The 24,086-nt window shown below is 42.9% G+C and overlaps 1 protein-coding gene across 1 annotated transcript in view; it reads left to right on the forward strand.

The window, feature by feature from the left end:
* Positions 1 to 24,086, forward strand: part of elapor1 (endosome-lysosome associated apoptosis and autophagy regulator 1) — a 119,635-nt gene that overhangs the window by 82,688 nt on the left and 12,861 nt on the right. The window contains exons 12-19 of the mRNA XM_080210019.1: positions 634 to 739; positions 2,731 to 2,868; positions 8,386 to 8,649; positions 11,202 to 11,375; positions 11,475 to 11,655; positions 13,145 to 13,244; positions 16,325 to 16,426; positions 23,163 to 23,289. Of these exons, the coding sequence (XP_080066145.1) occupies positions 634 to 739; positions 2,731 to 2,868; positions 8,386 to 8,649; positions 11,202 to 11,375; positions 11,475 to 11,655; positions 13,145 to 13,244; positions 16,325 to 16,426; positions 23,163 to 23,289 (1,192 nt within the window). The remainder of the gene's footprint in view (positions 1 to 633; positions 740 to 2,730; positions 2,869 to 8,385; positions 8,650 to 11,201; positions 11,376 to 11,474; positions 11,656 to 13,144; positions 13,245 to 16,324; positions 16,427 to 23,162; positions 23,290 to 24,086) is intronic.

Below are 24,086 nucleotides of genomic sequence, written 5' to 3' on the forward strand. Positions count from 1 at the left end.
AGATTTTAGCATGGCTAAGCAAATAGACTAAACAAGGAAGTCTCGAAGGGTAAGACTGCATGGTCAAATTCATGGATATCCACAGATATTTCCAAGCAGACTGTCTTAGTGCTGCTCTTTGGCTCATGAACCGGAAGGTGAACAATGCTGGCGAATCTCCTGTGTTCCTTCTGTGCTGTAAAGAGTTGGCTCAGGTCCGGGGAAAGAGCAGGGCATAAATCTTAAGGTGAGAGTGAGGTTCGAACTTGGTTTTCATAGCTGACTGCCTATGGATGTAACATTGTAGGAGCGAGGCTTAAATAAAATCTCCTTAAATGGAACCTCAGGGAAATGGCAAACTTCTTGATAATAGAGCCCAAATGCTGGAAAAATAAATATTTCATTTCCTTCAACTTCATTATATTTTAAAAGAAAAATGTATGAAAGGAATATTAATTGGTATTATTACTTTAAAGCATGACTGCATAAAAGAGAAATATTATGTTAAAAATCTTATGCATTCTTTATCTTTCTCCTTGCTGAAACAAAATATCAGTCATGATCATATTGAATGGAGGAGCAAGCCCAATGGGCCATGTGGTCATTTCCTGCTCCTATTTCTTATGTTCTTATCATGTTTGATTTATTTTGCAGCCCACCGCAGTCAACAGTAGAGAATTTAGACAACCCAGAAGTTGCTCGGATCACTTTTATCTTTGAGACAGTGTGCACTGCAGACTGCCAGCTATATTTCTTGGTGGTAAGCCAGACTTCATTTATTTTTGAACCAAGGTTAATTGGCTTTGATGGATTTAACTTAATATAAGGTGTGGAGAAAGTTAAAGTTAACTCATCACTGAGCTCTAAGTGAATTTGAGCTTGTTTTTGTGGAAGTTCTTGGAAGATACAAAATGGTTTAGCTGTGTTTCAGTGCTGTATTTAACATGTAAATGAGCTACTAAGATCATCCATGCCATGCCACTATACAAGTACAAACATATAGGATGCCATTTGGCCTATCAGGTCTGCACTAGCCCTTTCAAAGAGTACTCCACCTAGACTTATTCCCCTGTTCTATCCCCATAACCCCTCTCATGCAGAGAGAAAAAGAGACCACAGAGAAAATGACCTCTCTCTAAAGATCCCATGCAGTAAAGCACGTTTGATTTTGTAAGCCAAGCTCCACCCAGTCACGTGATTTTACTGTCAATCAGCCTAATCAAGCTCTAATCTGCAAAACCCCAAGAGAAAACACTAAAATGGCAGAACAGCATTAGTCTAGATTAAAACAAACATTCTAGCAATTAGGACCAATTATGCTACTGCAATAATGGCCAAGGCTGCTGGTTGCACATCCAATGGAACCTTTGTTAGAACAGACTATTAAAAAAAAAATCCTGCGCAGAAGCATGACTCAAATAAATTTCTTAAAGGCACAGTATCATCACAATGAGAAAACTACACCATTGTGTACTGAGACTGCAAGAATTTCATCTCATTATTCATGATTGGACTGATTTTTCTCATGTTTTTTTTGCAGCTGTTATGCCAATATGCCAGTGAAAACATTAATTCAGTTCATTGACATTTTGACTTAAGTACCGTGATGTGCCTACTTTGAACTTCCTTTTTTTCTTTGTTCCAAAGTTGGTGGGGTTCAGAAAAGGTCTTTTCATTTGATTTGATATTTCACACCGCATGTAGGGTCCCATTCGTAGACATGTAGGGTAGAATAGGTGTAGGGCGATGCGGTGGCGCGGGCTCGTTGGGCCGAAGGGCCTGTTTCCCGTGCTGGGTTGTTCTTTGTTCTTTGTTCTTTGTTCTTTATGTCAAACAAAGTTCTTGAATAGGAAAAGACATATTGGATGGAGTTAGGTGCTTTGGCTATGTTAAATTCTCCCTCATGGTACCCAAACAGGCATCGGGGTATGGCAACTAGAGGATTTTCACAGTAACGTCATTGCAGTGTTGATGTAAGTTTACTTATGACTCTAAGTAATAAACTTAATCTTTAAACTTTAATTGTTATGGGGTAGAAGGAGGCCACGTGGACCATCGTGTCTGCACTGGCTCTGCAAATGAGCATTATGCCATTCCCCAGCCTTTTCCTCGTATCCCCACATGGTATTTCTACTCAAATAATCATTGAATGTTTTCTTGAACGCCTGGATTGAACCTGCCTCCACCACATTTCCAGGTAGTACATTCCGGATTAGAACCACTCATTGTGTAAAAAGGTTTTTTGTCACATTTGTTCCTTGGCATATTGGAAAGATTTACAATCTATAACCAACTTGTTTAGCCACAGGATGTGCATACCTTCCATGGCTGTCGAGTTCCGAAATGGGACTTGAGCCCACAGCCGCTCAAAAATAATTTTAGTGGTCAGGGCCTCATGCTATTGCAGGTGGAGCCATCCCACGATATCAGTTCCTGTGTTGCTGGCAACTGGAACATCTATGAAGCTGTTTATGCAGCCAGTGTAAATTTGTTCCTTCACATGGAGCCATTTCCTTTAAAGCAGATAGATGTAGTGACTTATCATTCAAAACTCTGAGCTTAATCATGTTTTCATTCCCTAAAACAAAACACTACTGTTCTAAGGCATAAAGCAGGATGAGAAGGGGGAACTTACCTTGACAATGAACATTTATTATGCTTCGGATCATGGGACAGGTCAGTAAAACGCAACAACAACTTGCATGGACTAGTTCTTGTCACACATCCCAAAATAACGTGCAAATATTTCAGGGACCTACAAAAGAAAGTACAAGGTCAGTGGAAGTATGGAGTGGCTCCAAGGAAAAGCAGTCCTACACGTATATTATTGGAAAAAACACATCACTTGCTTTTGTGTGGGCATTCCAACGCACAGTCTCAGTTGAACAGGTATACTTTTATATTGATACCAATGTCATACTTTCAATATTACTGTATGTTTTTTCTTGGTATCTTAATCTGAAGTATTAACAAATGTATTTTCTTAATCATGCTGGGCTTAATGTGTGGAAATGATGGTATGATGGCTTTAAGTTTCAATTTTAGTTATAGAATTCCTACAGTGCAGAAGGAGGCCATTTGGCCCATTGAATCTGCACTGACTCTCTAACAGAGCATCTTACCCAGGCCCTATCCCCTTAGGCCCACATATTTACCATGGCTAATCCCCCTGGCTTACACATCTTGGGACACTAAGGGGCAATTCAATCAACTTAACCTGCACATCTTTGGAGCAAAGGAGGAAATCAGAGCATTTGGAGAAAACTCATATAGAGGATGTGTAAACTCTACACAGATAGTTACCCAAGGCTGGAATTGAACCTGGGTCCCTGGCATTGTGAGCAGCAGTGCTAACCACTATGCCACCGTGCCTCCTGAAATTAAACGTCTTTTGCAAAGTAGCATTTCCCTGGGTACTTTCAAAGGGCAGCTGTTTGCCAAAATTTGAGAAGTTGGCAGAACAAAGAGGCACTTGAAGAAGAAAAATGGTAAATGTTCCACACTTTCCTCAGGCTTTTGATTGTTTATCTTGTTTTCTGATTATTTTGCACCAGATTTTGTTTGCCGTACGCCAATGAGATTCTCAGTAAATCCCATCATAAATTGGCATTAGGAAAATAGTGCAGTAATCAGTGTACATTTTAGCTCAAGGCATGTCAAAGCAATTCCAGTCCATGGTTTCTATTTATTTTTGGACTGTCATCACCTTCTCAGTAACTTTCTTTCAAATACGAGAAGTAAACCGTACTGTCAGTTATCTAAATGAATCCATGGGCTACCGCATCTTCTTCTTCCACCCAGTCTTGTGGCCAATTTAACATCCATTGGCATGGTTTGAGGGGAGACTTCTGCCCCCAGCTAAGAAGGAACTTACCTTTTCCAAGCACTGCCAGCCAATTGGATGGTTGGCTGCTCTCTGGTGTGAGCAGTGCTACCAGGAGCAGTCGTCTGTTCTGGGACTGCAGCCAGTCCCCAACAACCTTCATTATTGGAGCCAGATACAATGTGAGTGGGATGGAAGGGAGTGTTGTTAAGACCAAGCTGGCTGCCCGGGTTCAGGGTGACCATGGGGCGTGGGGCAGTGGTAGATAGAGGTGGGGGGGGGTGATGTTGGAGGGGGAATATGTTGTTATCTGGAGATTTGGGGTGAATAGGAGGCACCTCCTCCCCAATCCCTTACCACCCAAAGCCCGAGTAGTTTTACCTGCCAGGTTTCTGACTCAAATGCCACCATAGAAATAGCAGTGGCCCAATTGGCACAAAGGTGAGTTGGCCACCCATCACCTCCCCACTACTGCTCGTAAATTAGTGGTGGGGACAGGGCTAGGCTGGTAGACACCAAGAAAGATGCCCGGACCATTTTATTGCTCTCCCCCCAATGAAACTTGGAAACTGCCCAAGAGGGGAGGTCAAAATTCTGCCCTATGCTTATATAAATGTTTAGATTATGGGTTCCAAAGATGCCCTTCATTTATCTTTTCCTTGACATAATTACTGTTGGCAAGACTGATGATATCCAGCCCTTTGGAATGATTGGTTAATTCTCGATGCCTAGGGCCAGGTTTCTGTGACATTTCTGACATTGTCAGTAGCTCTGCTCTTCCAGTGTATTGCTTTAAATTAAAAAATTCGCATCCAAAATTTTAAAAAATCAGAATGTCTTATGGAAACAAATCATAGCAAAGCTTGGAGTGCAGAATCTGACCCTGCTTTGCTTAATAAGGATGTAAAAGTCTTTTGCACATCTTCCGGGCCATTGCTTCACTGTGCCTCCAAGTGCTGTATCATTCATTATCTGTCTTTTCAGCATCCAAAATTCATCTCCAAGTTAACTTTAACCAGAGCCAGAACAATGATAATAGTCAGGCCAATTTGACATACTGGATTGTGTCAAAGTACATTCCAATGCGGTCGGCATGTAATATCGGCAACATCTCTTTAAAAACGAATATTATCCAACAGTAAAGTTTTATGTAGGATGATTGAGTTTTTCCCTTAGTTTTTAATCAAAGTTCTCTTGGAATTACGGATGCTTACAAACTCCCGCAGATGGCGCAGACAGACATCACACGGTTCCAATTGATTCACTTTATTGAGCTCGAGACTTTGCCACTTACTTGCTAGCCTTCATGCCTTCTGAGTTCCATACAGTTGTTTGTTGGAGAAAAACATCCACACTTGATGAAGACGCATGCGGAATCTATATCCAAGCTATAATGAAAGACTCTGTTTTCAGTTGAAACCTACCACTTGGGGGTAGCTGCAGCACAAAAGCCCTTCACCCCTTTCATGTTAACAGACCATGCACAAGTTCCTGCCATGGGCTCTGTGGCAAGGACCTGCCTCACTAGATTGCCAGAGAGACAGGGAAAGAGAGAGAAAGAGAGAGTGATACACGCTGGGGGAGCTGAAAGAAGAAATACTTTGATTTGATTTATTATTGTCACATGTATTGGGAAAAGCGTTGTTTCTTGTGCGCTATTCAAAAATGTTGCGTTCATAAAGTACATAGAAAAGAAAGAAAGGAGACAGTACAAAATATAATGTTACAGTCACAGTTAGGGTGCAGAAAAAGATCAGCTTAATATATGGTACATCCATTCAAAGTTCTGATAGCAGCAGGGAAGAAGCTGTTCTTGAGTCGGTTGGTACGTGACCTCAGCCTTTTGTATCTTTTTCCTGATGAAAAAGGTGGAAGAGAGTATGTTCGTGGTGTGGAGTCCTTGATTACACTGACTGTTTTCCCAAGGCAGCGGAAAGTGTAGAAGGAGTCAATGGATGGAAGGCTGGTTTGCATGATGGACTGGGTTATATTCATAACCCTTTGTAGTTTCTTGCTGTCTTGGTCAGAGCAGGAGCCATACTAAGCTGTGATTCATCCAGATAAGATACTTAGAAGGTCAAAGAAGTATAGATTTTTAAAAATGTTCTCTAACCATTTCAAAATGAGTTGCCAGCCATGTACAGTCATGCACGGACAATTTTAACCTTTCCTGCCAGTGAAAATCATCCGAGGTTTTCACACTGGTATCACACTCCTTTCACATTGTTTCATTTTAAACTGCTCTTCTGAGCAGACATGAAGGACACCCAGTGGAAAGCGGAAAGGTCCATCTGTAAATATATAGATCAGACTTCAATCATATCAAAAATAGAAGACGAGGGTCTGAGTGACCGTCATCCTGCAGCTGCAACCCAATTAAAGATTTTGATAGAAACCAACAAACAAGTAACATTTCAGCTGTGAAATAGTCACTCAAGCTTGTGAGAGATATGACGTGGTCAAAGAGCATTTATATAACTGGCAATAAGAATTGTTACAATAAGAAGCAGAAGGGAACTTGTCACCAGAGGCTGGCAATTCTGCACCAACTCACCTCCTTACTCCCAAAACCTGTCCAACTGTCTGACTTGATGACACCAAGATTGGGGGAACGGCAAATTGTGCGGAGGGTGTGGAGAGTCTGCAGAAGGATCTAGATAGGCTGGGCGAATGGGCCAGGAAATGGCAAATGGAATTTAATGTTGCCAAGTGTGAGGTGGTCCACTTTGGTAGGAAGAATGGTAGGAAGGACTATTACTTACGTGGCGAAAAACTGCAACAGGCGACGGTGCAGAGGGACCTCGGGGTCCTTGTGCATGAGTCGCAAAAACCCAGCTTGCAGGTGCAGCAGGTGGTCAGGAAGGCGAATGGGATGCTGGCCTTCATAGCGAGGGGGATTGAATATAAAAGTAGGGAGGTCTTGCTGCAGCTGTATAGGGCATTGGTGAGGCCGCAGCTGGAGTACTGTGTGCAGTTTTGGGCGCCGCACCTGCACAAAGATATTTTGGCCTTGGAGGGAGTGCAGAGGAGGTTTACTAGGCTGATGCTGGAGTTGAGGGGGTTGAGCTATGAGGAGAGGCTGAATAAACTGGGCTTGTACTCGTTAGAGTTTAGAAGAATGAGGGGAGATCTCATTGAGACGTATAAGATGATGAATGGGATGGATAGGATAGAGGTGGAAAGACTCTTCCCGCTCAAAAAAGACAGTAGGACTAGGGGGCACAGCCTCAAGATAAAAGGGGGGTGGTTTAGAACGGAGTTGAGGAGGAACTTCTTCACTCAAAGGGTGGTGAATCTCTGGAATTCTCTGCCCGTTGAAGTGGTGGAGGCTGCCTCGCTAAATATTTTTAAGACGCGGGTTGATGGGTTTTTGATAGGAGAGGGGATTAAGGGTTATGGGGAGAGGGCGGGAAAGTGGAACTGAGCAGTGACAGATCAGCCATGATCTTATTGAATGGCGGGGCAGGCTCGAAGGGCTGGATGGCCTACTTCTGCTCCTATTTCTTATGTTCTTATGTTCTTATGTTCTCATGCAAAACACAAGACAGGAGTATGATGGAATACCCACTGTTGGATTGGGTAGGTGCAGCTCCAACAACACGCAAGAAGCTTGATACCCCTACCATCCAGCACAAAGCAGCCACTCGATTGACACCCCATCCAACATCCACTACCAGAGCAGTAGGTCAGTGATAGATGGGATTCAGGAGGGATTGCAACAAATATATGTAGGTTGTGAGAAAGAGTGCTAATGGCATTGCGGAGGCCGCTTTGTTGCATTGTGGAAGCCTCTCCTAGATTCCACCTATCACTGACCTACTCCGCTCCAGCTGCTCCAACCCTTATTATTCATATAAACTCCATCACATTTCACCCTCACGTCAGCTCTGAAGAGGAGACATATGGGGAGGAGTGCGATTCTCCCATCCCACTACGCTGGTTTTTTTAATGCAGTGAGCTGCAGGAATCCCATGGCAAGCGATGAGGCTGGAAATTGCAGTGGGCCAGGAGGGGGGAGTTCAGGGCTTGGGAATGGTCTGGGGGCCAGTGATTGGACTGTGGGCGGGCAGAGAGCCAGCATTGCAAGGATCGCGGGGCTGGCCAATCAGGAGGCTATCAGTGTAAGGCCACTGCACGTGTGCCGATCTCGGCACTGATGGATCGGAGCGTGCGCAGTGGCCCCGCTCAGCATGCTGATTTCAGCCTCTGCAGCGGGAATAGGCCCTGTCCCCTGGTACTGAATGATGGTGGCCTCTGCAGTGCGCAGAATGTTGGAGATTCTTCTCTGAACTCCCACTGAAAAAACAGTGTGAATTATTTCAGTTTTCACACGAATTCGACACTTCAAATTTTTTTGGGAGAATTCCAGCCATGGACTTGAAATGTTAACTCTGTTTCTTTCTCTACAGGTGCTCAGCTTTTCCAATACTTTTTGTTCTTATTTCAGATTTGCAGTATCTGCAGTATTTTGCTTATCTTCTAATATTTTAAAGTTTCAGCACTTCAAGCACTTCAGCACCTTGCTTTCCATTTTAATAAAAGGATCACGAGTTGCTATTTAAACTATGGCATCTGTATTTCAGAATCACGTGTATTCATCTGATGTTGCCAAAATTTACTCCATCAATGTGACCAATGTAATCGGAGGGGTCTCATCGTACTGTGGACCATGCGCGCTGGAATCGAACGCTTTAGGATCTTCTTGTGTGTCGTGTGCACCTGGAGAGTACATAGACAAGGAGTCCAATAAATGCCAGGCATGTCCACCATTTACACAGCTCAAAGTCCATCATCACTACGGAAAAGAGTCTTGCATCCCATGTGGACCTGGCACCCAAAATAATTTGGTAATTATTGCTATTTATATTTGCATGTAAAAACAAATGCAGGACTTCATTGCTGATAAATACGATAATATGCAATGACAGCAACAAGTACTTTCAGGCCTGGCATTGGAGAGAATAGCTATGGGAATATGCCATAACCCAATTCCCAGAAGAGCATCCCCACTGTTAAGATAATACCCAAATGTAGGCAGCTTTATGCTGTAGAGTCATGTGTGTTTGGAAATGTGTTGTCAGTTCTGAAACTCAAATGGCATCCATTTGGAAAGTACAGAAGGGGAATGGGCTTCATTTAGTGTGATATTGGTACCTTGTGACCTGTGCTTTGACCGTGGGAGCACCATATTATCAGGTGTGGAGATTTGAGGCTTACCATCCACTCAGTGCTTACCTTCGAGATCAGGTAGCTCATACATTTTGTACAAGATGCACTAAGGCACTAAAATGATGTAACTGAAAGTAACTCTCAAAAATTTGGCCACAGTATTTGAGCTAGAAAGATGGCCAAAGTAAGAAAATTCAAATCTTAGTCCTAGCTGGCCTCTGCTTCCGAGAGAAGCACTTGAATTTTGCTGCCTCTTCTTCAATGGCTACTTCTTACAGTGGGGGCTTCCAAATATTTCCCTTTTTAGATGCCAAGCTACATGCATATCTAACAGTAGGGACCATGCAGTAAGTGTAGCCCTGATATAAAACATGCTAAGGTACTAAGCTGCTCAAACCTGAAATGGTAGAACATTCTCGACCAGGGAGCTCAACCTACTGTGAGTGAGTTGACTCATTCCTGAAGGTCGGGAGGGAGGGAGGGATTGATTGCTTGAGCCATTCATTATTGTTTGAAGGTGATCTCAACAGTGGTCTTAGCTGGAGAAAGGGGAGGGTAGACTATTGGCCTCTTCTAAGGTTTCACAGATGTTGGTCTCTTTTAAGGAGACTATTGGAGACATGAGGAGATTATGGGAATGAGAGGAGGGATAATAAGTATGTTGAGATGATAATTTAACATTTTTATCCACCATCTTATTTACATGGTAATTCGGAAGATCAAAAGTAATTCAACAGTTAATGACATGGGGAGCGAAGGTTTTTATTTTTCTGCCACAGTATGCTGTAAAGATGCAGCTATTCTGTTTATACGTGCTGTTTCAGGTGCTTCACAATTCAGTACAGAAACCACTTATTCAGAAAAAAAAACAAATTGAAAGCCCATAGTTTGAAGTGAGAAAATGAGGTGGGTTAGGAGATAATGATTACCTGCCACGCATTTTAATAGCCTGAAGATTTTGAGAGGTGGGAAAGACTGAGGGAAATGAGACTACTTGTTAACATTTTAAAGTCTTGGAAAATGTTGAGGGGGGATTGGCAATGAGTCAGAATTTCAACATTGTGGGGATTTAAGCACTAAGAAGAAGGTTTAAGATTGTGCATTTGGAGCTCAGGAGGAATACAAGAGGAAGGCTCAGAAGAAAAAATAATTTGCATTTATAGTGCATTTTAGCATCCTCAGGATATCTCAAAGTGCTTCTCAGCTAATGAATAATTTTTAAAGTGTCGTCAGTGTTAGCCAATATTATCAAGGATGATTAAACAGCCTCGGGTGGGAGATTGGAAGTGGCCTAATGTGGGGGATTGATGAGGTGGGTCTGCTGAATCCAGCTGGTCAGTGGAAAGACACTTTACCTCTTGGATCCAGCAGTCCTCACTCTCTTCAGGAAGTGATTTCAGACACCCAGCTGGCCAGAGTTAAGTTTGAAAGGCTGGATAAGTATGAGGAATGCAGCTTCATTATAATAATGAAATAGTCAACCGTCCTCCTGTGGGCGATTGATCACCTGTCGCCCCGGTCCCGCCTCTGTTAAAGTTGGAAATGGGTATGTTAAATCGGGATTCAAAACTGCTGCTTTTGGAGCTAAAATTCAGGAAGAAACAATGCCCTGGATCTTACAGTCAGCGGTGAAGTGGATACACTTGTGGTTGAAAGAGTATGAGTACATACAATACTCACTAGTAAAACTACAGTACAGAAGGAGGCCATTCGGCCCATCACATCTGTGCTGACTACAATCCTGCCCAGGCCCTATTCCCACAACCCCACACATTTGCCCTGACACTAGGGTCAATTTAGCATGGCCGATCCACCTAATCTGCACATCTTTGGACCATGGGCGGCAACTGGAGGAAACCCACGCAGACGCGGGGAGAAAGTGCAAACTCCACACAGATAGTGTCCGAGGCCAGAATTGAACCTGGTCCCTGGCACTGTGCTAACCATTGTGCCACCCCCTGTGCCACACCATTAGTGGAAAGAGAGCAGGGGAATTCTCAAATTCTGGCTAATGTTTATACCTCAACCAACAACATAAAATGAAATTACACAGTGAATTCATCCGAGCGACGTATGTGGGACCTTGTTTGTTTTTAAGTTGGCTGCTCCATTTGCCTGAATACGCTCTGAAAAATTGATTTGTTGAAGAAATACAATAGGTTTGAAATAAAAATGGAGGTAGGTTGAAATCTTTCTACATGGCTGTTTTTCATGTGTATTTCTTTCTCAGAACTATACTCTCTGTTACAATGACTGCACATATCTATATCACAAAGAACACAGGACTTGGCAGTATGATTTCAGCCTTCTCAACAACTCCACTTCAGTTACAATTGGTCCTCGTTTCACTCCGAAAGGAGTGCGATACTTTCACCATTTCAATATTGGCCTCTGTGGAAACCAGGTAAGGATGAAAATGCCCTGATATCAGTAATGATTCTTCGCTGATACAAAACAAGTAACCATATTCATTTAATTAAATATTTGCACTGTTTTTCACAAGGGAAGGAAATTGGCCTCTTGTGTGGATAATGTAACAGTTGAGAGTGTCATTGACCGAGATGAAGGTTTTGCCAGAGCTGTTACATCCTATATCTGCCAGTCCACACTTGTTCCATCGGATGTAACAGGAATCAGGACCATCATGTCGTCCCATCCCATCAATTTAGCGGATCATTTGATAGGTGAGTGCTTTATATCATGCATATTTCTCACAATGACCTGCTGGAATGAGTATGTTAATAGGATCATAAAGCTTTTGAAAATTATACCGATCAGTCTAGTGGGCTACTGTCTGTTGAATTGCAGATAAAATGAAAAGGTAACAATGATGTTAAGAGAATAAGAATGAAGGCTTTGCTGCAAAATTGAATCAGCAAGATTTCATTTGGCAGATCAGACTTTCAATCTATTTCATTCTTATCTGATTATGTTTTTATACACATTATTATCGATAAGAGATAAAAGTGCAAAATTAACATGCTGGAACTTAAACACATGCTAATATACGGATGTGCTATTCATTTGTCCGTTATCTGAATGGACTCATTAGCTTCAATTCCAGTGCCAAAGTGGCTTTTATCTTGAAATGCATACCTTCTTTAAATCTCAATTCAAATATCATAAACATTGAAATTTATGGTTCAACGTACATCATATCTTGTGATACCTTGGAATTCTTATTGTAAGCCTGTCATGAGCCAACATTCTTACAGTTGAGCACAACAGTTTAATTAGCCAAAACATTTAATAGAAAACGTATGGGGCAAGATCCTCTGGCCTCCACTCAGCGTTTTTCTTGGTGGTGGAAGGCAACATGCCGTTCACTGGTGATGACATCTTCTTGTCCCGCCTGTCAATGGGAGTTCCTATTGAAACCATCCCACACTGCCAGGAAGCCCGTGGCAGGGGGTACGCCACTGGCAGGGCCAAAGAATCCCGCTGGCATGAACAGCGGGGAATTCCAGCCATTGTCTATCTCCCAGCACACATCACACAACCACTGCACTATTACACAACTGATAAAGAAGAAAGTTACCCTAACTTTCCTAATCTAATGATCAAGATATCCATAAAACAAATATGAAGTTTGATTTCGGAGTAGTATTTCTATTAAAACATTTTTTAGTATTTTTTCATTTTATCCAGGGAAATTCAGCGTTAAAATGGGTGGCGTAGTGATTAGCACTGCTGCCTCACAGTACCAGGGACCCAGGTTCAATACTAGGCCTGGGTGTCTGTTTATGTTGAGTTTGCACATTCTCCCGGTGTCTGTGTGGGTTTCCCCCAGGCGCTTCAGTTTCCTCCCACAGTCTAAAGTTGTGTGTGTTAGATTTATTGGTCATGCTAAATTGCCTGTTAGTGTGAGGGGAACTAGCAGGGTAAATATGTGGAGTTATGGGGATAGGGCTTCTGTGGGATTGTTGTTGGTATAATTTTGATGGGCCAAATAGCTTCCTTCTGTACTGTAGCGATTCTATTATTCTATGTGAGACAGTAAGGAGCTGCATGTAATTAATGAGCTATCTAGACCAAATTCTGGGACGCAGAGTTAGATTTACCTTAAAGAATATAAACATTTTTTCTCCTATTGATAAGGAATTAATCCAGTTCAACCTTCAGTATCTGCCCCGAAGGATGACATTGTGAAGGTGTTTTCTTTTCTAATTTCAGGAGTGACCACTGAAAAAACACTGGATAATATCACTGCTGACCCTGACCTGTTTCCTATTGAAAAAGACAGAACACTGCCTGATATAATCTTCTTTTTTGGGTAAATGATTTATGTTTGCTTACTCAAAGAATTGTTAAATTTTCAGGTTTTACAGAAAATAATGGGGGTGAAATTGGACATAACTGTACTTATTTTCTCTAGGGAGATGATGAGTGCAAAATGGTCCCATCTTCCAAGGCCCTGTTCATTCAGGCATTGTTGAGGCATCCCTGGCAGCTACCTCAGACAAGGATCAGGACCCTTGAATTTGTAAATAAGGGCCTTCACCCCTGTTTTAGGACCCATATCAGAAATTATTTTTGCCTGAGTGCAGCAAACATTGATCATGTGTATTCAAGATTACCTGATCTACATGAGGCCTAAACTCTAAAAGAAGCTGTTGGAGTCTATCATAAAAAGTGATTTTTTAAAAAATTACATCAATGTGGAGCCAGAGGGAGTCAGGATGTTGGTTCTCACTTGTGCAGGTGAGCAAGGGCTATCTTGTTGTGCTGATCTGCAGAGGAAGCTATAATGGTTTTGACGGTTTCCATTTACTCATATCAAAAAAACCATGGACGCTTTGTCACTGGGTGACATCCTTTTAAACCGGTGATGTGATGTGATCAGGCATTCATCTCAAAAGTCCAAGGAAAATCATCTTCTCTGCTGATTTTGAGAGGAACCAGAGAATCTAATCATCTTAAGCACACAGAAAGAAGACAATCTGACCACCATGCCTTTTCCAGCTTTCTGAAAGAGTGACCCATCCATTCCACCTCTCCCAAACTCCTTTTACAAAAAACCCTTTTTGAAATGCTTACCCTTTTGAATGCTGTTTTTGTTTCTGGTGGGAATTCCACATCACGTGACAAGCCAAGAGACTTCCCAGAGGCCTTTAAAATTATGAAAGTTTTGTAGAAGGGTCTGGCACAGGTGAATGCAGGACTGAATACAATAGCATCTGTACATTAATGTAGAGAACACACGACCTGCATCAAAGGGTCATTCAAGTGTTGGATAGAGCCATGTGCACAAGCAAGCACGGAGGCAGCTTGAAATCTTTGCTATACATAATCTTTGTTCAACAGTACGTACAGTTAACCCACTTAAAAGTACAAAAACTACCTTAAGACATACTGGAAGGTATCCAACAGGTTTGATAGGTTAAAGGTCGAAACAGTGTTTCCAGTAGTGGGGAAATCCACAAGTGAGGTCATCCAGTATGGTTAGAATTTGGTACCAAAGTAGTTAAGGCAAATAGCATTGATGAATTTGAAGGATAGCTGAGGTGAGGAGAGAGTGACTGCCCTTGATACCGAGGCTGCATTTGACCAAATGTGGCATTAAGTATCCTTAGCAAAACTGGAGTCAATGGGAATTGGGGAAAGCTCTCCACTGGTTAAACTCATGCCTAGCACAAAATAAGATGGCAGTGATTGTTGGAGGTCAATCATCTCAGTTCCAGGGCATCACTGAAGCGTTCCTCAGGTCCTCGGCTCAACCATGTCCAGCTGCTTCATCAATGACCTTCCTTCCATCATAAGGTCAGAAGTGGGGATGTTCGCTGATGATTACATAGTGTTCAGCACCATTCGAGACTGTTCTGATAATGAAGCAATCCATGTCCAAGACTTGGACAATATCTATGCTTGGGCTGACAGGTGGCATGTGAGGGTCACAGCACACAAGTGCCAGGCAATGACCATCTGCAGCAAGAGAGAATCAACCATCGCATCTTGACATGCAGTAGCATTGCTTTTACTGAATCCCCCACTATCAACATCCTAGGGGCTACCATTGACCAGAAACTGAACTGAACTGGCCATGTAAATAGTGTGCTGCAAGAGCAGGTCAGAGGTCAGGAACCCTGCAGCGAGCAACTCACCACCTGTCTCAAGCTTGTCCACAATCTATAAGGAACAAGTCAGGAGTATAATGGGAATACTCTCCACATGCCTGGATGAGTGCAGTTCCAATAACATTCACACCAATCAAGACAAAGTAGCCCACTTGATTGGCATCTCTTCCACAAACATTCACTCCCTCCAATACTGACACACTGTAGTAGCAGTGTGTACCATCTACAAAATGCAATTTAGGAAGTCACCAGGCCTCCATAGACAGCCATTTATAAACACATGACTACTACCATTCAGAAGGACAAAGGCAGCAGACACATGGGAACACCACTGTCTGGAGATTCCTCTCCAAGGCACTCACCATCTTGACTTGACAATATATTGCTGTTCCTTCACTGTTGCTGGGTCAAACACACTCACTGTCAGCACTTCGGGTTTACCTACAGCACATGGACTGCAACAGTTCAAGGCAGCAGCTCACCACCACGTACGAGGTCAATTAGAGATGGGCAATAAATGCTGTCCTAGCCAATGCAGTGTTAACATCCCTCGAATTATTTTTTTAAAAAGATACATGAGAGAGAAAAAAAATTATGCTGAGAAGATCAGATGAATGGGGAGTGTGGGGGCGGGGTGTTGTTGGGGGTGGGGTAGGAGCAGAGAGAAGACTTTGATGGAAAATAAACACCAATATAGGCCCATTGGGCTCTGAACAGCCTCTTTTTGTGCTGTCCACTCTATGTAGAATGGCTCTGTTTTTGTATGCATAATATCCATATGCACACATATTGTGTGTGTTTGTGTGTGTCTGTGTGCATTTATGTGTGTATATGCATATATACACAAATAATATATATGCACATACACATTTATCTTACTCCTCACATTCATCAGCTAATGATGTTAAATTTATGCCCTATAATTACCAGCGCACCAAACAGTGCTATCTTGCTCTTCATAGAATTAATAATTCTACCACAACTCTCTCTGCTTTTGTCCTAAGGTCTCAGAACAGTGCACTCTATATCTTGGTCACCCTTTGTTTCCTACTCCTTTCCCTTCTGTATCTACACTTTCCACTGTGGTTGTGTACACAGCTGAATGTGTTGGGGGTGCAGCACTTAATTGCACTCTGTAAGCTCTCTGCCAACTCCCAATCGAACTGTTAACTTAGTGCTGCCACTGCTTCACATTTTCAAATGACTGCTCAATTTAAGCTCATCATGAACATGTTGTAAAACAGACTTAATTTGCAGAGACTTTGTCTATATTATGCAGGTCTACTGAATCAACACAGACTTGTAAAAATGGGAGAGCATCCACAGTAAGATTAAGGTGCAGTCCTGCACATGTTGGCTCAGGAGCTATTTCAGTGCCAAGGTAATGCCTCCGATTCTTAAATAACATTTTTTAAGGTTGTTGCAAGTATCCTAATCAGACAGTTTATTGCGACAATACAGTGCACATTTATAAAATGTACCCCCCGGATGGGCTGTACGATGACACAATAGTTAGCACTGATGCCTCAAAGTTCAGGGACCTGGGTTTGACTCCCGGCTTGGGTCCCTGTCTGTGCGGAGTCTGCACGCTCTCCTTTGTCTACGTGGGTTTCCTCCGGATGCTCCAGTTTCCTTCCACAGTCCGAAAGATGTGCTGATTAGATGCATTGGCCGTGCTAAATTCTCCCTCAGTGTACCCAGAGTGTGACTACTAGGAGATTATAGACTGGTTAGCTTAACTTCCGTAGTGGGGAAAATGCTTGAATCTATCATCAAGGAAGAAATAGCGAGACATCTGGATAGAAATTGGCCCATTGGGAAGACACAGCATGGGTTCAAGAAGGGCAGGTTATGTTTAACTAATTTAGTGGAATTCTTTGAGGACAGGGAGGTTGTTTCCACTGGCAGGTGAAACTAGAACTAGGGAGCATAGCCTCAAAATAAGGGGGAGCAGATTTAGGACAGAATTGCGGAGGAACTTCTTCACCCAAAGGGTTGCAAATCTGTGGAATTCCCTGCCCAGCAAAGCAGTTGAGGCTACCTCGTTGAATGTTTTATGGCAAAGATAGGTAGATTTTTGAACAGTAAAGGAATTGAGGGTTACGGTGAGCAGCGGGTAAGTGGAGCTGAGTCCACGCAAAGATCAGCTGTGATCTTATTGAATGGCGGAGCAGAGTTGAGGGGCCAGATGGCCTACACCTGCTCCTAGTTCTTATGTTCTTATATTCTTATATTTTCACAGTAACTTCATTGCCGTGTTAACATAAGCCTACTTGTGACACTAATAAGTAAACTTTAAAAACAATCAAACCGGATAAAAAAAAACCCCAACAATAAACCAGCAGCTCTCTGCTGTCCAGGGAATGATGTGTGAAAAGGGAATTTTATTCATGAGGAATCATTCATATGTAAAAACAGTATACCATTTACTGCTTTGTAGCATAGCAACTAAACAGCCTGCTCCAAATCACAATGAAACAGGGTTTGTACCCAGGTGGCAGATGATGATCTATCAGCCAACAGTATTAACGATGACTCTGAATGCTCAGTTAGATTAAATGCTTTTCCTTGGGCGGGTGAGGGGGGAATGCATTATCACTTCAATGACTGGCAGAACATTGAACAGGGAATAGGAAATTTGAAACATCTATTTCATTCATTTTAAACATTGTGTTCAGTGGTGTCACATTTAGATAATTAATGCACTGTATAATTTGTATAATTAATAAGCTGTAACCTGTGAACACAACATTTAAAAAAAAACACAACTCAGTAGTTTGAGACAGTCAGAGGCTTCAGTTAAAGTGACCTCTACTGGTGCAAGACTTAAAAAGCAATTCCTGTCGAGACTAACCCAGGATTGCGAAATGTCAGAGTTCTAAGTTCTCAAATGTGTCACCTTCAAGGAAATGTTAGAAATAAGATTTATGAACAAAAAAGACATGGAAAAATACTGACCTGCTTAAATAAATGGAGCTTTATTGATTTATTTTGTGAGTGTGATATATATATTGTATTGTATACATTTGGAAACAAACTGAGAGACTGGTGGCGGCTTTCAAAGGTAAAAGCAAAATACTGTAGGTGCTGGAATCGGAAACAAAAGCAGAAAATGCTGGAAAGTCTCAACAGGTCTGACAGCATCTGTGGAAAGAGAATAGAGCCAACTTTTCCCAGACTCGAAATGTTGACTCTATCCTCTCTCCACAGCTGCTGTCAGACCTGCGGAGATTTTCCAGCATTTTTGTTGTGTTTGGTCCCTGTATTGGGTGACAATCTGCAATTCCAGTCTACACCCATCCTGTAGGTTGAAAGATCTTCTCCAATCATTACAACCTAGGTAGTCAGATGGTGAAGGGTAGAACTCCAAAGTTACAGAGCCAATGCTCAGAATGCAAACCCAAATCCATTCCTTGCTTGTTCCAAAAACCAAATTCAAAATCCAATTGAATCCAATTCAAGGTCCCCACTAGGGAGATAAACAAGATCCAAACTGTCAGTATAAGGCATTGCATCCCATCTTGGGCTTGATCTTAGCCAAAAAGCCACGTCTAGTCATTCATGCAATTACAAGCTCTTTTTCTGCAACAGAAACACATTGATTGGAATTTTATCAGCCTGCCTACAGCATGAATCAGAGCGGGCGAGGGGCGGAGCATGGCAAGGTCCATTGACCTCGGGTGGGACTTTACGGTTTCGGGACAAGTGAAGCTATAAAATCCTACCAATTGTGTACCTCCAATCCAACAGATAGACTTCCTACATCTATCTATATGAGGAGAGGTGAATCCCCAGTTAAAGTCCACCTCAAGAATGCAATTAAACTCCCAATTAATATATAATTAACGATATGCTGTCAACCCAACCATCTTCAGCTGCTTCATCCATCATCTTCCTTCCATCATCAGGGCAGAAGTGGGGATGTTCACTGATGGTTGCACAATGTTCAGCACCACTCCTGATTCCTCAGATACTGAAGCAGTCCATTTTTGAATGCAACAAGACCAGGACAGTATCCAGACTTGGGCTGACAAGTGGCAAGTAGCATTTGTGCCACACAAGTGCCAAACAATGACCATCTCCAACAAGAGAGAACCTAACCATTGTCCCTTAACAGTCTATGGCATTACCATTGTTGAATCCCCCGCTATCAACATCCTGTGGATTACCACAGGAGGGTTTCATTAAAGGGAAGTCGTGTCTGACAAATTTACTGGAGTTCTATGAGGATGTGTCTAGGGCAGTGGATAGAGGAGAGCCGGTGGATGTGGTCTTTCTGGATTTTCAGAAGGCGTTTGACAAGGTACCTCACAAGAGGTTATTGCAGAAGGTCAGGGGACATGGAGTTGGGGGTAGGGTGTTAGCGTGGATAGAGGATTGGTTGTCAAATAGGAGGCAGAGAGTGGGGGTCAATGGGTGCTATTCGGATTGGCGGATGGTGACTAGTGGGGTGCCCCAGGGGTCAGTGCTGGGGCCTCAGCTATTTACCATTTATATAGATGATCTGGAGGAGGGAACCGAGTGCAGGGTGTCGAAATTTGCTGATGACACCAAGATTGGGGGAACGGCAAATTGTGCGGAGGGTGTGGAGAGTCTGCAGAAGGATCTAGATAGGCTGGGCGAATGGGCCAGGAAATGGCAAATGGAATTTAATGTTGGCAAGTGTGAGGTGGTCCACTTTGGTAGGAAGAATGGTAGGAAGGACTATTACTTACGTGGCGAAAAACTGCAGCAGGCGACGGTGCAGAGGGACCTCGGGGTCCTTGTGCATGAGTCGCAAAAACCCAGCTTGCAGGTGCAGCAGGTGGTCAGGAAGGCGAATGGGATGCTGGCCTTCATAGCGAGGGGGATTGAATATAAAAGTAGGGAGGTCTTGCTGCAGCTGTATAGGGCATTGGTGAGGCCGCAGCTGGAGTACTGTGTGCAGTTTTGGGCGCCGCACCTGCGCAAGGATATTTTGGCCCTGGAAGGAGTGCAGAGGAGGTTTACTAGGCTGATACCGGAGTTGAGGGGATTGAGCTATGAGGAGAGGCTGAATAAACTAGGCTTGTACTCGTTAGAGTTTAGAAGAATGAGGGGAGATCTCATTGAGACGTATAAGATGATGAATGGGATGGATAGGATAGAGGTGGAGAGACTCTTCCCGCTCAAAAAAGACAGTAGGACTAGGGGGCACAGCCTCAAGATAAAGGGGAGGCGGTTTAGAATGGAGTTGAGGAGGAACTTCTTCACTCAAAGGGTGGTGAATCTCTGGAATTCTCTGCCCGTTGAAGTGGTGGAGGCTGCCTCGCTAAATATTTTTAAGAAGCGGGTTGATGGGTTTTTGATAAGAGAAGGGATTGAGGGTTATGGGGAGAGGGCGGGAAAGTGGAACTGAGCCACGACAGATCAGCCATGATCTTATTGAATGGCGGGGCAGGCTCGAAGGGCTAGATGGCCTACTCCTGCTCCTATTTCTTATGTTCTTATGTTCTTATGACAGCACAGAAGTTAAAGAGAGCACATTAAGTAGAAAAGGCAGTGTCAGTAATCCTAGTACCAGACAGGTCAGGCCAAAGCAAGGCAGAGAGCAAAGGAAGACCAGGTTAAACTGCATTTATTTCATGCAAAAAGCCTGACAGACAAGGCAGATGAACTCAGGGCATGGGTGGGTATGTGGGACTGGGATATTGTAGCAATTACTGAAACATGGCTAAGGGAGGGATAGGTCTGGCAGCTCAATGTTCCAGGGTACAGATGCAATAGGAAAGAGAACAGGAGGTAAGAGAAAAGGGGGAGTTGCACTTTTGATTAGGGAAAACATCACAGTCGTACTGAGAGGGGATATATCTGAGGCTTTGGCCACTGAGTCTCTATGGTTAGAACTGGGAAATAAGAAAGGAGGAATTACTTTGATAGGGTTGTACTATAGGCCCCCAAATAGTCGGCAGGAAATTGAGAAGCAAATATGTAAGGCGATTACAGATAGCTCCAAGAAAAATAGGGTGGTAATAGTCAGATTTTAACTTTCCCAACATTGACTGGGATAGTCATAGTATTAGAGGGCTGGATGGAGAGAAATTTGTTGTATGTATTCAGGAGGAATTTCTCATTCAGTGTGTGCTGGCCCAACTAGAGAAGTGGCAAAACTTGACCTCCTCTTGGGAAATAAGGAAGGGCAGGTAACAGAAGTGTTAGTGAGGGATCACTTTGGTACCTGTGATCATAATTCACTTAGTTTTAAGAGCTTTGAAGAACGATAGGTCTGGCCCAAAGGTTAAAATTCTAAATTGTGACAAGGCCAATTTTTGGTGGTATCAGGCAGGAACTAAAAAGTTAACTGGGGAGCCTGTGGGAATGCAAAGGGACATCTGGTAAGTGGCCCTTCAAAAGTGGGTTAACCAGGATTCAGGGTAAGCACATTCCTCTTAGAGTGAAGGACAAGGAAACCCTGGATAACCCGGGATATTGAGGCCCTGGTCAAGAAGAAGAAAGAGGCACATGACATGCATAGGCAGCTGGGATCAAGTGAATCCCTTGGAGTATAGGGGGATGTAGGAGTAGAGTTAAGAGAAACATCAGGAGGGCAAAAAGGGGACATAAGATTGTTTTGGCAGATAAGGCAAAAGAGAATCCAAATAGCTCCTACAGATGCATAAAGGGCAAAAGAGTAACAAGGGAGAGAATAGGCCCTCCTAAGGATCAACAAGGTTATCTATGTGCAGATCCACAAGATACTAAATGAATATTTCTCATCAGTATTTACTGTTGAGAAAAGCATGGACGTTGGGGAACTTGGGAAAATAAATAGTGATCTCTTGAGGAGTGTACGCATTACAGAGAAAGAGGTGCTAGGAGTCTTAAAGTGCAGTAAGGTAGATACATCCCCGGGACCTGATGAAGGGTATCCCAGGACATTTTGGGAGGCTAGGGAGGAAATTGCAGGTCCCCTAGCCGAGATATTTGAATCATCGATATGCACAGGTGAGGTGCCTGAAGATTGACAAATGTTGTAGAAAAATATTGTTTAAAAAGGGCTGCAGGGAAGAGCCTGGAAACTACAGGCCCGTAGCCTCACATCTGTCGTGGGTAAGTTGTTGGAAAGTATTTTGAGAGACAGGATCTACAGGCATTTAGAGATGCAAGGACTGATTAGGGACAGTCAGCATAGCTTTGTGAGTGGAAAATCATGTCTCACAAATTTGATGGAGTTTTTTGAAGGGGTAACCAAGAAGGTAGATGATGGCAGTGCAATTGATGTTATCTACATGAATTTTAGCAAGGCCTTTGACAAGGTACTGCATGGTAGGTTGTTGCATAAGATTAAATCTCACGGGATCTAGGGTGAGGTATCTAAATGGGTTCAAAATTGGCTTCTTGACAGAAGCCAGAGGTTGGTTGTAGAGGCTTGTTTTTCAAACTGGAGGTCTGTGACCAGTGGTGTGCCTCAGGGATCTGTGCTGGGTGCATTGCTATTTGTCATTTATATTAATGACTTGGATGAGAATGTAGGAGGCATAATTAGTAAGTTTGCAGATGACACCAAGATTGGTGGCATAGTGGACAGAGAATAAAGATATCTCTGATTGCAACAGGATCTTGATCAATTGGGCCAGTGGACTGACGAATGGTAGATGGAGTTTAATTTAGATAAATGTGAGGTGATGCAGTTTGGTAGATTGAACCAGCGCAGGACTTACTCACTAAGGCTCCTCAGCAGCACCTTCCAAACCCACAATCAGCACCACCTAGAAGGATAAGGGCAGCAGACACATGGGAATAGCACCACAATCTGGAAGATCTCCTCCAAGTCACTCACCATTCTGACTTGAAAATATATCGCTGTTCCTTCACCGTCACATTCAAATTCCTGGAATTTACTCCTTAACAGAACTTTGGGTGCACCGACAGCACAGAGACTGCAGTGGTTCAAAGAGGCAGCACACAATCATCTTCTCAATGGCAAATAGGAATGGGCAATAAATGTGGCCTAGCCAGCAACACCTATATCTTGTAAATTAATTGAAAATACAAGCTCTGGTGGCATTGCCAAATAAACTAGATTTCTTGTGGGTGAAAATCACCTTGTATCAAATGTTTTTCTTAATGTTTACTCTGACAATTTTGTCATGTTACAGACAATGTCAGGAAGGAACATGTGACGGATGTATCTTTCACTTCCTATGGGAAACAGCGGAGGCCTGTCCTCTTTGTTCAAACAATGATTACCACATGATAGTGGGAGCATGTATTAATGGAATTCAGGTATCAAAGTAGAATTGCTCTGTCATTGTCAATGAGTTAAAATGCCAATCGCTAACCAATAAACACTGAATTCTCTCAGAACCACATACAAGGGAAGATTTTCTGATTGGTGATGTCCAATTAATAAGCATCAGGATAAATGGGTAAGGACTTAAGTATCTTTGGTGAACTTCTCAGATTTTTAGCACCTTCCAAACCAGGACCACTTCCATTTAGAAGGACAAGGACAGCAGATATATGGGAACATCACCACCTGCAAGTTCCCCTCCAAGATCCTAAGGGGATTTGACAGGAGGAATGTTAAGAAGGTGGGCAGGCAATGGTCTATTGGTGTTATCGCTAGACTATTAATCCAGAAACTCAGCCAATGTCCTGGGGACCTGGGTTCGAATCCCACCACAGCAGATGGTGGAATTTGAATTCAATAAAAGAAAACCCGGACTTGAGAATCTACTGATGACCACGAAACCATTGTCGATTGTCAGAAAAACCTATCTGGTTCACTATATCCTTTAGGGAAGGAAATCTGCCATCCTTACCTGGTCTGGCCTACATATGGCTCCAAAGCCACAGCGATGTGGTTGACTCTCAACTGCTTTCTGAACAAGGGCAACTAGGAATGAGCAAAAAATGTTGGCCAGCCAGCGATGCCCATGCCCCACAAATGAAAAAAAAGTGTTTCCCTTCTTGAGGGAAATATACCATCAAAGGCAAAGTTTAAAAATAAACGATCTTTCATTTAACATTGAAATGATGAGAATTTCTTTTCTCTCATAGGGTCACTAGTCTTTGGAATC

Source organism: Carcharhinus amblyrhynchos, chromosome 22 (assembly GCF_965287045.1).
Source record: "Carcharhinus amblyrhynchos chromosome 22, sCarAmb.v2.hapA, whole genome shotgun sequence".
Lineage (NCBI taxonomy): Eukaryota > Metazoa > Chordata > Chondrichthyes > Carcharhiniformes > Carcharhinidae > Carcharhinus > Carcharhinus amblyrhynchos.